This window comes from Emydura macquarii, unplaced genomic scaffold (assembly GCF_026122565.2).
Source record: "Emydura macquarii macquarii isolate MOO-44397 ecotype Brisbane River unplaced genomic scaffold, CSIRO-AGI_Emac_v2 contig_2422, whole genome shotgun sequence".
Classification (NCBI taxonomy): domain Eukaryota; kingdom Metazoa; phylum Chordata; order Testudines; family Chelidae; genus Emydura; species Emydura macquarii.
In genome coordinates, this window is record NW_027132559.1 from 4,718,896 (window position 1) to 4,734,032 (window position 15,137).

Below are 15,137 nucleotides of genomic sequence, written 5' to 3' on the forward strand. Positions count from 1 at the left end.
GTGAACAAATTACCACAGAAAATTTAAAAAGTATTAAAATCCTTAATCTCTGAGGGACAACTATTAGTATTGATCTCTCTGAAGGCTGCAATTGACACCTCTGACACTGCAGCAAGATCAATTGCAACAGCAGCAAGTCTGAGGTGGGTGTCATGGCTGCAATCTTCAGGGATCACCAGGAAAGTACTGACTAAAACAAATCTCCCTTTATAAGGTCTGTGATCTGTTTAACAGCACACTGCATTCATTAAAAGACTCTCAGGCAACACTTAGGTCTTTAGGAGTACGCACCCTACAGCCTCGAAGGAAACAGACAAATCATCAGCTCTATTTGAGACAGACACCATCTTCTTCTTACTATCTACCATATCAAAGACTCAAGGTGGTTCTGTTAGAAAGCTGGTTTGACAATTCAGCTAAGAGCTGCCCAAAACCACACAAAGGATCTAGCCTTTTACCAGCCTGTTGAAGTTCTATAGTCATTACAATGGTGGAAGAATCCCACCATTTGTGCCATGCCCACATATTTCTGTTCCTGGTGGCTGAAAAATAGGCAGCGGCATACCATTTTTTCCCAACCAAAAAGAGCACTACTTGTATCTAAGTGACAAACAGGTTTCAGTGTGTGGTCATGGCTCAATCATTTTTGTATTGCATGTAATTATTCTTCAGAAAAGAGCAGAGGAGAGAATATTAAGAAAGAAGAGCAGATGTTGCATATTTAAACTTAAGTTTCATAGGTTTTGAGACGTCTGTTAATATCCATTGGATTGTTTAGAAGCAGAAGCTGGATGATGAGGAAAAAAACTTTATACTTTAGTAACAGAGTAGAATTTCAGCTTGCCTAAGTCATAAAAAAGTACTATCAACCCTAAAAAGGTCTACTTAGATCCCTGCATTATTTAATACTAAATCCCCTTTTCATCTGGGCAACCCTGTGCCCTCAGTCATTACTATTCAAACTCAAAATAAACAAAAGACCAAAATAAACTGGCCTGACTATCTCAAAAGAAACACTAGATGGCAGTGAGCAGATCTAAGATACACCCTTGAATGTATTTATTACCAAAAGAAATGTAATATAATGACAGTGAACAATCAGCATTATTATTTTGATTGTCATTTTTGCCCTTGGTGATATAGTCCAGAAATTTGCTTCAACGGGTAACAACTTGTTCATCAAATTAAATTAACAGATGTTAATTTTGACTCATCTACACAAATCTTCCCCAAATTTGAAGAGGCAAACTTCTTACTGAGGTGATAATTTAAAAAGGAACAAAACTACCTGTCTTCCTCTTCTATAAAACAAGATCATTAAATCATCTAACTTCTATAAATTCATATTAAACCCAAGATTAAATGGATTTTTTTTGAGGCGTACAGAACATACACATTATGTACATTACACACACACAAATTCTTGTTTTGGCTTCACGTTAACTCAATGTTATAAAATAGTAATTTAAAACAATAGTACTCATTATTAAACTTTGAGCCTTCTAGGTGCTACTGCAATATAATCAGGCAGTGAACAAATACATAGTGAGTGAGTCACTCTTTCAATGTTACAACCTTACATAAAATCTGCATATAATAAAAAGTTAGTTTTTCTTTTGTGTGTGTTCAATTTTCTCAAGTTTTAATGTTACGCACTGGCTGCTTGCTCTCTATTCTTTCCTTCACCCTCACAGTTATTATTTGTGTCCATAAACAAAAATGGGAAAAAAAGAATTTCTTCCCTACTCCTAGCTAGTGATGCCTTGTAACTTTGCTATGGCCCTAATCCACACCATTAAAGTCAATGGGAGCTTTGACATTGACTTCAATGAGCACAGGAAAGCGCTGTATGTACTAACTCAAGTATTAAAAATAAAAAGCAGCACAAAGTAATAGGTCTTATACATATTAAGAACCCTAAATCCCACATTTTATTTTTTTATCAATTTTAAAGTAAAGAAAATCTATTTTTGTCTTTTCAAGTAGAAATTCCATATACATTAGTACATGTTTCTTATATCACTGTAAAGAGTTTTATTTCTATTTTACTGACATCTGAAACAAAGTGAAAAATATTCTTCTCAAAACTGATATAAAAGATTATTTTTGATGTACCAAGGTATCTCGAAAAGGATTTCAGAACACTCATGGTTTGCCAATGTTATTCAACAAAATTTCAGTTTGAAAATATCAGTATCAGTAAGATATATTTTCTATTGCCTACAATCGTCCATTCGAGGTGGGGGACCCTGAACTGGAATGGTCTAGCTTTCGACCACAGGGTATGAAAATTTAAATATTTTGTTTTGTACTATATAAAAAGCATCTGAAAACATGCTCATTTTGTGTTTTAAAATAGGACTTTGGGGTTTGATTTCTTATGAAAATGACATTTGCAGCTGAATTAGAAGGAACTCAAATAGAAATATGTTAATTGAAATCACGAGTGGTTTTGATTAACCTTCCTTAACATTCTGAATGAGTAACGTTGCAGAATTATTTTACATATGTATGTCACTGAACCATATAATTGCACAATTTCCATAAACTGCGTTTTTCTACTTAACTGCCTAAATTTTCCAACTTTCATCACATTTGCAAGCACAGATGTTTCTTGGCTCACATTCCTGCTATGCTAGAATAAAATATCTTACGAGTAACTTTATTTACTGTTCCATCCAAAATAGTAGTAATAAAATAATAATAATTCTAGAGTTTTCAGTAAGGTTCATAACTACATACAGGATTTCAGAATAAAAGCTGAAGATATAGCTTCCTAAAAACTGTTTATTCACTAAGTACAAACAGTGGAAACACAACTGCTACTTTTAGATCATTTTCCATATTTATCTTCACTGTTTCAAATCCAAATCAAACTAAGTTTAATACAAATAAAAATGAGGTACAAATTTAACCAGCAAACTGCACAGATATATGATAATTCTTTTCTACTTTTAAGTAAGAAAACTGACAAATTAGTAACTTTCAGATATTTAAACCCACCCCAAAACATTTTTATGCTATTTAAACAAATAAAAAACCAAGGAACATACAACCTGCATTGTATACATACAACCAGGATGGCACTGGCCCTTTAGAGGAAAGAGGCATCTGTAACTGGTCAGTTGACCTCCAATTGGGCTATAAGAAAAGGAACCTGGGCGAGTCAGAAAAGCAGCAGAGGGAGCAGACATGGAGTTCTCTTTGCCTATTCCTTAGTGTTACGGAGACAGGCCAGAAACGAGGAGGCCAGGGCAGCGAGAGCAGGAGAAGAAGGAAGTTCCCTAGGAGTGGCTGCCAGAGTCCCCAAGGAAAGGAAGCAGTGGGAACCTGCTGGAGAAAAACCTCAGTTAACAGAGCATGGGAAAATCCTGAAATAGGCTCTAAATCAGGAGGAGTTGAGAGGGGCAAAGGGGAAAATCACCAGGGATCTATAGCCTAGGATGGGCTGAAAAACTGTATTTTGTGAGGGTTTTTGCCTATATTTAAGAAATAAAACTACCTGGAAAAGGAACTGTGTGTGGCAATAGGTCCTTCATAGGATAGGGGAAAGTCAGCACTTTACATTGTGAGAATATGTATACTGAATATCCTCATGCCTCAGAAAAGAATGGGATCAGCAAGAAAAGCAAATGCTAAGATACTATTGCCGAGGGAAAGAAGTTGTAAAAGGATGGTGCTCCCCAATTCACTCCAGAAATGGTCACAAGGATTCTCAGTTATGATGGAGCAAGCAGAGCAATAATACAGAAAGAAACTGTATTGACAGAGAGGAAAATGCAGGGGACAAGTCTATAATTATATGTGAAAAGTGTTGTTCTTGTATCTGAAAAGCAACAGTGACAACATACATTTATAGCTGAAAAATTCTGCTTCTACTGTAAATAGGACTTTATTCATCACCATGTTACTCCAGTTTTGCACTGGTGTAATACCATTAACATCAATGGAATTACACAGATGTAAAACTGAAGTAGTGTTGAATAAGACCTATTATTGTTCTCATTTTTTTTTTATCTGCTCACTTCTCTCCATACCTTTCCTGTTCTGCTTATAAGTTCATCACTGAGCTCACCATTATCCTGTACTATCAAACCTAGGTACTTAAATTTCTGTACCTTTGGTAATGACTAGCCCCTCAAACTTACAATCTCCTCATATTCCTGCAAAGCATCATCGAATCTAAAGACCATATACTCTGTTCTATTTCTGCATATTTTCATACCATCTCTTTCATGTATGCATCTCTGTCTCTTTAAATCTTTTTCCACTTTCTCTTTACTCTCCCCTACATGCACCAAAACATGCACCAAGATGCCACTCTCTGGGTGTCTTCTATAAGTTCATCGAGCACCAATTTGAACAAAAAGGACTTCAGCGTCAAGCCCTGATGTACTCAGACTCTTATTAGAAACTGTTTGATTTCTCCACATGGCCTGCTAACTGTGGTAACAGCACCCTCACACATGTCCTGGATGAATCTAATATAGTCTTCAACTATCGGTTTCATTATCATACACCACCAGATGGACTTCTCTCAGAACATGGTCATATGCCTTCTCAAAATAGATGAATACTAGGTGCAGGGTTTCTCTCTTTTCTCTGTATTTTTTTCACAAGCGATTAAAGATAGTATCCATTGTTGACTTGTCTGACACAAATACAAACTGACTGTCACTGACCGTTTCCTCTTTTTGTAGTCTCTTATCCATAACTTTCTCCCAGATCTTCATCATGTGGATCATGAGTTTAATGCGGTCATAGTTGCCACAGTCCTGTATGTATTCTTTTCTCTTAAATATTGGTACTAATGTGCTCTCTCTCTAGGCATCTTCTCATGCCTCATGATGAAATTAAATAGTTGTGTCAATATATTCAACCCCGGCACTTCCATACTTCTACTGGTATATCTTCAGGGCTGACAGCTTTCTTATTTTTCACATCGGTCAATACTTCTGCAACTACTTCTTCTAGGACAGGTGCCGCCAGACCCAGGTTTGGTTTTATCAGATGACATGGTTCTGTTGGATTATTATTCATTCACAAATCTTTCAAAGTAATTTCTCCATTGTATCTTAATCTGGAGGACCCAGTCCTCACCTCAAAAAGAACTTCTTGTATTTCTTGCTGGCAGTAGCGGCAAAGAAGTCCACATTTTGAAACACCCAGGTCAAAGAAGATCATCGACTGTAGTGTTTTGTTTGCCTGGAAGGTAAGAGGCTGAGATGAGGATGTTACTGGCTACATACCAGTTCCATAACTTCATCTCCTCGGTACAAAGAGAAGGAGATCTCACTCTGACAACTGATGTATAACATGCAGACTACGTTGTCTGTCACGACTTTGATGGATTTGTCTCTGATTAACTGAAGGAAGTGGATGTAGGTGTTCCTGACTGCTCTCAGTTCCAAGAAATTAATGTGCAGAAGGTATTCTTGGACAGACCATTTGCCCTGAATGGTGTGTCCTCCTAGGTGCACTCCCCATCCCATACAGGATACAGCCAATGTTGTATTAATGGAGGAGAAGGTTGGGTGAAAGAGACTCTAACGGACACTGGAAGCATCCTTCCACCAATTGAGTAAGTCTAGAACTCAACAAGGGACATACAGTAGCTTGTCTACACTGTACTTGTTGGGGATATAAACTATTCTGAGCATCCCTAGAAGCAATGAAGCTGTAACCTGGCATGTTATCTTACAAAAATACAAGGTGCTAGGTGTCCTAGCAATTGAAGACAACCTTTACCAACATCTGGGGACTTACTGGAACTTTGGAAATGAGGACTGTTAGAGTCGTAAATCTTTCCACAGAAAGGTAAGCTCTGGCTGTTATAGCATCCAGAGGGGTCTTTATGAAGTCTATTTGTTGTACTGGGATCAAGGTAGACATCTCAATGTTTAGCTGAAGTCCTAACCTTTGGAACAGGGACATTTCTCTTTGCAGGACTGGCAGCACTTCATAGTGTGACTGGCCCTTGAACAGCCAGTCATCAACTTGCAGTAACCATCTTCCCCCAAGTCAATGTAGGTGGGCAGTTACCACTGCCATAATCTTTGAGGCATGATCCCTTGGGGCAGAGGAGATGCTGAAGGGAAGCACTCAATGCTAGCTAGAAATGATCCTGGCTGACCGTAAAATGAAGAAACTTCTTGTTTGGGGGTGAACTAAGATGTGAAAATACATGTCCTGAAGAGAGAGCACTGCAAACCAATCCACAGATTCCAATGATGAAATTATAGCCACTACAGTTACATCATGAATTTCCATGATTTCACAAAGGTGTTTAGGAGTCTGAGATCTAATATTGGTTCCCATCCCACATTCTTTTTGGGGACCAGAAAAAAATTGCAACAGAATCCCTTCCTGCTGTGCTGGACTGGAACTGTTTCTATGGCCCCCATACATACAAAGGAGATGACTTCCTGTCTCAGCAAGTGTTCACAAGATTGGTCCCTGAAAATAGAAGGGGCAAGAAGGTGGGGAGGAGAGATGGAGGCAAAATGAATGGAATAATCCAATATTATAGCCTCCAAAACCAATTTGTCAGATGTAATCAGCTCCCATGAAGGCTGAAAATGGGAGTGTCAGTCTCCAAAGGGAGGGAAGTGGGTGGAATGGTGTAGCTGAAGATTCCTGTGGTAGGGATGTTCCGGACCCAGAACCAAACTGTCAAAATTGACATTTGGACAAAGAGGATGGGTGGGTGAAAGTAGCAGTTGCAGTAGGCAGTCTCTGCTTCCATCATCTCAGCTTCTTTTAGGGAGTCAGAAGGCCTGTAGTAACTGCAGAACTGAAGCAGATGGGATCTCTGTGCCGTCTGTGACCAGCTACATTTTATTTTGTTTGCAGGCATGCATATGCTGATGGAACTGAGTGCAGCCCTAGAATCTTTCAAGGTATGGAGTGATTTGTCCATGGACTCAGAGAAGAGTGTAAGCCCATCGAAAGGAAGGTCTTTTATGGTACTTTAGACCTCCCTAAAGCCAGACAGCTATAGCCAAGATGCTTTATGCATGACGACAGCAGTAGACATGAAATGGTACCAGTGTTGGCTGTATCTTGGGAGGCTTGCAATGAGGTTTTTGCTAAGAGTTGACCGTCTGCTATGATGGCCTTGGACTGCTTACAATGTTCCACAGAAAGCTGTTCAATAAAATTGTTGAATTTATCATAATTGATGATGTTGTACTTTGCAATTAGGGTTTGGTTATTTGTTATCCAAAACTGTAGGGTCGCTAAAAAGTAGTTCTTATGACCAAATAGGTTGAGTAGTTTTTGGTTTTTTCTACAGAGTGATATATATGATGTCTTCCATGCTCGTTGACAGCCTACACAACTAGAGAATTGTATGGAGGGTAGGAGAACAAAAATTACAAATTTTTAGCAAGGATTTAGTACTTCTTATCAGCTAGTTTACAAGTTGGAGGTGTGGTGACGCCAGTTTGCTGTATGTTCTTGGCAGGATCCAGTAAGGCTTCATTCACTGGTAGAGCCACTCAAGCACAGGTGGTAGAATGTCCAAAATTTTAGGTTGGGAATCCTGGATCTCCTCTATCAGAATCTGCAATAAATTTCATCAGCTCCTGAAACTGCTTGAAATTGTCAACTACAGAAGATGGAGTAGACTTATCTGGTGATGATGATGATGAAATGTTAGTTTGTGTTGTCACCTCCTTGTCCACTCTAGTTTCTTGTTCCTTAACAGAACAAGGAGGTTGGGGGCTCTTGACGAGGAAATGATGGAGCAGGACAGTGTCTCCCTCAGTGATCTGCTCAGGAGGAGCAAGGAGGTTTTGAGAACTGCTGGCAACAGGCAGCCCATGGGTCCCAGTATGGCCACTGAAGTAGACCATAAGGCACAGGAGGGAGCATTCAGCATTGGTCATTAGTCAACTAGGAAGTAATAGGGGAAAATAATGATCCTGTAGATTTTGGTACCAATGGTTGTTTGGTACCCATTAACAAAGGAGACTCCAGGTCATCCAAAACTACCAAGTTTCTGGAATGTCTAAATTCCTGCGAAACTGGGTGTATGTAAGCCAAAATAAGCCAAGGCTCTACTGAAACTGGAGTGGATACCGAAAGAGCTGACTGCTTCAGTGGTCCCATTTTAGAAGATGTAACAGTATCAGGGGGACTAACTGTTTCAATTATACATGTCTTCTATACGACATTGATACCAACGATGGCTTCTGGAGTACCAGTTTGGGTACAAATATCCAAGGAAAAGTAGGTAGTGCAGATCTCCTTGAAGCAGAGCATTTGGAGAGATCCTGCTTAAAAGGTACCTGGATCAGTTTTAGTACCAAGGTTTGTTTGGCACCATAGTTTTTCTAAGAACAAGAAGTCTTTGAAGAACTCCTGACAATGGAGCAGCTTGGAGCCTCAACACTACTCTATGAAGGACCTGAGGGTCTCCAAAGCGGTCAGTCTCTGAGATTACCAGTTTCTCTTTGAAGGAGACTATCTATTACAAGATTTAGAAGTCCTCTTCTTTGGAGACACAGCAGGTACGGAGGGAGAGTTAAATGGAAACCCCCCCATAAAAACTAAAAGAAAGCTATATCAGCTAAGCTAACTTGAACTAAACTATTCTAAACTAAGAACTGTAATACTAAGCTATAAGCTAAGCTTGATGCAGACATGCTATATGCACTATCTGCAGCTGTATGACTGTTGACAAGGAACTGAGGGTGGTTTGCCTGCACAGCTCTATATATCCTCTTTACAGGGACCAAGGACTTTTGGAGCACATGCCTGGGCTAAATGGGTACTGCTATTGAAAATCTCTGATCACAGGCGCATGGGCCACATGTGCACCTGAAGCAGAGAACCCATAGGGACACTATTCAAAGAAGAAATTGCATATACTTAGTTTTCCTATTTTCCTCTACATAGCCAGTTACTTTCCCATTCTACATGGAGCTCCATGCAGGCATAATGGTTTGTACTTACAGAGCTCAGTGCAGAATCAAGCCCTTAGTCAGTTTTTCCCCTTGGTGAATGCTGTTTATACATGTGGTATCTAAATATAGGGAAATAAAGGAATATTATCACCATTATACTTATGGATCCACCTATGTTTTCTTTATAGACTGATGTTTTTAAAAAGTTAATATCTGAGTCATTTAAAATCACAGTAAACTGAAATTTGGCACAAAATCTGTAAGGATTAATTTTTTTTCAACAGGAAATGAAGAAAAATATTTATTTTTATGTAATTATGTAACTATATGTCAAGCCACCACAAACCATTTTACTTAGAGGTTGGCAAGACCCAGAATCTCTTTCGGTGGGATTATCCGGAAAGTCTAATAGGATGTAGTCAAGATCCTGCTGATAACCCCATACTAATCAGTCTTGGTTTTCCAACATACTAGAACCAATACTGGAATCCACAAATCCTATTTCCAAGTCTACTATCTACTGTCTCAGAATTGGAGTGGGATTCTTCACCTACATCCAAAGTCTCTCGGGTTTACAGTTTGGCTTCTGGATTGTTGACAGCACTGGATTAAGAGAGTTTTGCAGAAGTTCAAAGCTTTTACTGTCAACTGAAGTGACCTTTGATAAGGAAGATCTGCTACATGAAATGGAAGTGACTCCATCTGGAAAATTCAGAAAGGAGTAAATCCAAGGTGGTCCTCAATCCCTTTGATTATCTACAGTATTTAAAATAGTCAAAGCTAACTTTTGAACTTTATTAACTAGCTAAGTGCTTTTCAACCTCTGGTGTTTGGATTTTCAGTCTTTTTCCCCTAGAGAAGCAATGTCTAAGAGAGTAACTTCATGTATTCTCCTCTAATGTCTGAGACACCTCCACCATGGAGCTGAATGTGGATTTTATGAAATTTACGGGAGCTATGTTTGGATATTTAGTATTATACCATCTCTTTGTGAAGATTACATTCCTCACAGCTATAATATCAGCCCAGCAAGTTAGTGAGTTCTAGCCTGATCCTTTACACCAGCGGTTCTCAAAGTCCCGGCCCGGCCCGCCGCCGCAGCAAAACCCGGCCCACCGCCGCAGCGAAACCCCAACACCGCAAAACCCCGCCGCCCTTTTTTTCCCCGAGTGGTACTCGGGGAAAAAAAGGTTGAGAACCGCTGCTTTACACCATGTTCTATAAAGTTAAGGTAAGGTAGTCCTGCATCTTTATCCCAAATTCCTACCTATGGTGATCTCTGATGTTCATCTAAAGACAAACAATTAAGTGCCTCTATTCTTTCCCAAATCACATTCATATACTTGGAAGGTCAGGCTTCATACTATAGATGCAATACTATTAATTATTACTAATATGGCTAAACCAATCCACAAGTCCCTGGAGTTTTTGTTATCCAAAGAGAAAAGATCAAGGATAAGTCCATCTTCCACAAAAAAGATGTCTAAATAGATCCCTAACATTTGTCTGCTACAGCCTGGCAAATGTTCACCTACCTATAGAGATTAGGGCACATTTGTTTAGGTCTAAGATAGACTTCAGAGCTTGTTTTCACAGTATCTTCAATAATGAATTATTCAAGAATGCTACTTAGAGTTGTATACACATCTTTATGCAACCCTAATTCCTCTACTTGGCTCCCTCTTTGGGGGAAGCAGTACTGCAGTTTTCAACTAACACTCTTCATACCTCTTAGATGGAAAATTAAGACACAAACAGTGAAAATCCATATGGGCAATTTTCAAAGGAGGACAAAAAAGTTATCTACCATAGTTGCCTTTTTTATCTGTGGATTTCTGCACAAAAGGAGACAGTGGAAATGCACTTGGACCCAATGGACATTTGCATGCTAGAAATTTCCAGGCTTGTACAACACCAGGGACACATTTCCCCAAAGAGTGTGGATATGTGATATGGGTTTTCCACCTTGTATTAGTTGTGATACTCAGAGTACCTTTCTGAGACTTGAAGCTCTATGTAAGCTCAAAAGCTTGTCTTTCTCACTATCAGAAGTTAGCCCAATACAAGATATTACCTCATCCATGATGTCCACCTAGAAGAAATACAGTTACTTTGGTAAGTAACTTTTAAAGATGCATTAGGGAGCAGCTGACTACATCCTGCTTGAAGGTATTTACTTTTGCTCCTTTCTTTGAAAAGTGCACTTGCAGCACTTATTCAGCATCTATCCACAAGTGAAAGAAAAGACTTCCAATAATTCTGCTGCTGGCTGCTAGTTCAAATCATGTTGCCATGGAAGCAGATGTTGGATTGATGAAAATGGGTCAGCTGCTTTAAAACCAGTTTCAACACTTTGGAAACATTGGTTATTTTAATTCATTTACTCTGATTTTGCTGATACAACATTTGTTCCCATAGAAATAGCAGAAGGCAGTAGAGTTAGTGGTTTTTAATGTAAAACACTTTTTTCTTTTCACAAATATATAAGGGTCTGGCACAAAATTCTTATAAGGATATCATGCAACTCTGCCTTTAGTATTGAATACTGTCAAAAGTTACAGTATAAACAAATGCATTCAATTTGAAGAATATTTGTTATTCTACTAAAATAAAAACCACTCACTTTTTTGGGGAAAAAATGCTCTTTCTGGCTGCTTGGCTCTAGCAAGAATGTACAATTTTTTAAATTTTTAATTTAATTTTAATCAAATAAAGGTAGAAATATTGGCTCAGATTCTCATTTACAATACACATACGAACTTTGTTTAGTGATAGTTAAGGCTGAGTCAGGACCTGCCACCAACTCAAAATCTGAAAAGCATAGAAATAACAAATGAAGGGAGAAGTCACTTGCATTCCTTGCCTCTTTCATGTTGCCAATTACACTGGTGATAATACTGCAAATGCCATTAGGCTTTCACTTCCATCTCCAACAGATACAAACAGTGATATATACTCCAATTTTATCACTCTACTGGAAAACCTTAATGCAATGACCTCAGCTCCTTTTTTAGCAACAAATAGGCACATCTGACACATTCCATACATTTGGGACATGAGGTCACCACAAAGATTTTTTGGTACAGTGAGCGTTTGAGGGGTGCTATTCCTTTACTGCATTTTAGAAATACAGTTCATGACCTTAGTCAATAATAAGGATAGTGAGGAGTATGGGAATATAAACTACTGACAGTAAAGGTAAGATATGAACTCATGGTCTCCTCTTTCCCAGTTCAGGAAACTTTCACCTCAGGAGTATTTGGTTGAAGAGTCAATCAGTAACTCTGCCTCTTTCTCTTGCAGTCAATCAGTGGACATGTCACAACATCACTGCTAAATATGACAGGTTCAGTTTGGTGTATTTCTTCTCAGTTATGAATAAAGTTACAATGCCAGTGCAGTGTAAACTGACTTATGTAAATGAAAAGTAAACCCATGATGTTTATCTGTTTTAAAAAAACTTTACAAATATATCCATCTTTGTGCTACAAAGATTTTACACCAGCTGGAGAATGGACTTCCTTTGAATTTCACTGTCTTCATATATTACTACTCAATAACTTGTATTACAGGAAATATTGTAAAAATAGGTGCGCTCTACTATTGCCTGATGGATATTGATAACTTTGGATTCAAAAGACTGCAGAGTTCAAATCATATAGCATTTAAGTTTTTTTTTTTTTAAACTGACTAGAAAGAATGTGTCTCAGGAGACTGGAAATGTTAAAGTTTTTAAACATCACTTTTTAACATTCTTTTCCTTCTCCTCTTTTGCAGTGGGAGCTATAATTGACGATAACTAACAAAAATCCATACAAACAATCACTTTAAAAAAGTATATTCTTAAATACCGACAAAAGTGTTGAATTTTTATTATTTTTTTATTGTATTTCTCAAACAGTAAAACAATTTGTAGTAATGCAATGAAAAAGCTAAGGGCACCCTGGAATCAGTTTGCAGGGACACTTTCAACATTATTTTAAAAAATGTTTAGTTTCTGACAAGCTTTTAAATTGTATGTCCTGATTAACAAATCCTAAAAAACAAAAAACAATTTTAAGGGTTTACAGTCTCCTCTGTTAGTTTGTAAGGGTCTCACCACAATGATGCAAAGTTAAACAGCACTTTGATAACAGGGAATATCTAATTTTGAAAGTTAAAATGAGAAATACTATTTTCTCAATTTCTGCAAATTGAGAACATAATCAAATGTCTTATAACGCTAACAAATGATATACATTACATGACAAAGTAAAAAATAAGCATACTTTAACCTTCCCAAATCCTAAGTGATCATATCTAATCATGGCTAGCCAGTTAAGGGAAACAAATCTTGACTATCCAGTTCTATAAAATGATTTCAATGGTAGGTATAAAAAGATTACATCAGATAGTATTAATTTTATTTATATGCACCATTCCAACATCTTTTAGTTTGTATTAATAAAGTTTAAAACAAACAAAAAGTAAAATCAATTTATAATTACAATTACTATTATAAATTTTATAGAACAGAACCAAAGTTTTCATTTGTATATGAAGAAAAGCAAGGAGAATTAACTTTTTCTCTTAAAACAACTGATTTGTTCTTTTCCGAATGGCTTTCTTCCCTCTGGGAATGAACATTTCCTACCTCAATGTCTTCCTACTCTCCCTTCCCACTATTTGCTCCTCCTCCATCAGCCTGCACTCTTTCCTTTCACACAATCTGGCCAATTCTAGGGTAGGTGATTTCTCCTCCGCAGCCTTTTGCTGTATGGGACATTATCTGTCTCTCTACCTTCAATACCAACTCACTATTTCTTTTCAAATCTTTCCCTTTCACTTATTCCTTTTAATTTCGCTCACCCTCTGTTATAATTTGCCTCTGTATAACATTTTTGGATATTTTGCCTGAATTTTCTCAGTAAGATGTATTCATACCAACTGTAGACCCCATAAAAAGGTCCTTATTGATCTGTTGGAGCAATAAACCACAGTATGAGAATATCTGACCCTTAGGAATAAAGTACACTACGTTGATTCTTGTGTTAGTATTAGTAAATCCTTCTTGAAACATATAATGCAATATACAAAAAATACTGCAAGCATATGTGGCAGAACATAGGGTCAACATTCATAGCAGATGAAAGTGCAAAGAATATAGAATATAAAATAATGAAGATCCCATTCTGATGCTAGAATTTCCATTTTCTGATAAATGAGAGAAAAAGATGTGACATTGGAAATTGTAAGTGATACAAATGCCATTTGCTACTAAGACACATGCAGATATTTAAATCTCTCACTTACCTCCACCAATACCACATTCAAAATAAGGTCCGTTTTTGACTCTGGGAAAAGTGCATTTACTTGTGGAGACAATCCAATCAGCGTACAGTTAGTAACTACTGATATAACACTCATAGTTTCAAAAGCTAACTGAAATAAAACAAAAATGAAATATAATTAGTATCAATATATCTACTTCCTTCAGTCCTCTTGCTCCTCCTGGGACAAGATTTCTCCCACATACACCAGGTTCTGATTAGACCCACATTTTACCCTCCCTTTTTCTTTAAACTTTGACTTCTATCAGATGAAAGGTTAAACAGATTCTGTATGGAACCTGTCAACATCTTCTCTAAAATGGATAAGCAGGGTCCCACAACAAAGCTTGTATCATCACAAAACCCATCATTAGTATCCTCCAAGCTGTACCTCTAAAGCTACGGTTGGCTCTTCTCAGTGTTTGTTGGGGGAAACTCAAGCACTGTTTGTCACAACATGATAACATTTCACAGGCCCTGAAAGTATTTTGGGACCATTTATATCTCACAAACTACATTTGCAGGATACGAAACCATCTCCTGAAAATCAGGATTAACCAAAGAAAAAAAAGGAGTTGAGTGGCATTCCTATCTTTAGTAACTTCATCTAACCCAGACTTGATCATGCAAATGGTAGCACATATTCCTACAGATAAGCCACCTGACTGACTTATGTAAAATAAGTATATGTTCCTAAAGAAAAGCTACCTCCACCGTAATCAGTGTCAAAGAGCAAAGTTTTAATCAGAGGTATTTTAAAATTTGAATCCAACTTTAAAAAGAAAATTTCTGGTGTTCTATGCTGATGTTTTGACTGAATCTTCAATATAAAGTATTGGAATATTAAGTATATGAAAACACTAGGGTGATCCAGAATAAGATTTTTAAACAACTGGTTCCATTGGAATAAAATGAGTCA

General features: G+C 37.6%; 1 protein-coding gene across 4 annotated transcripts in view; it reads right to left on the reverse strand.

The window, feature by feature from the left end:
• ANO10 (anoctamin 10) overlaps positions 1-15,137 on the reverse strand; it is a 245,925-nt gene that overhangs the window by 154,337 nt on the left and 76,451 nt on the right. For 2 of the 4 annotated variants that reach the window (XM_067561828.1, XM_067561829.1), the window contains exon 11: positions 14,202-14,330. In XM_067561828.1, the coding sequence (XP_067417929.1) occupies positions 14,202-14,330 (129 nt within the window). Of the gene's footprint in view, positions 1-2,778; positions 3,334-8,958; positions 9,029-14,201; positions 14,331-15,137 lie in introns of those variants that run through there. The other 2 variants (XR_010922337.1, XR_010922338.1) reach the window with 2 other exon arrangements.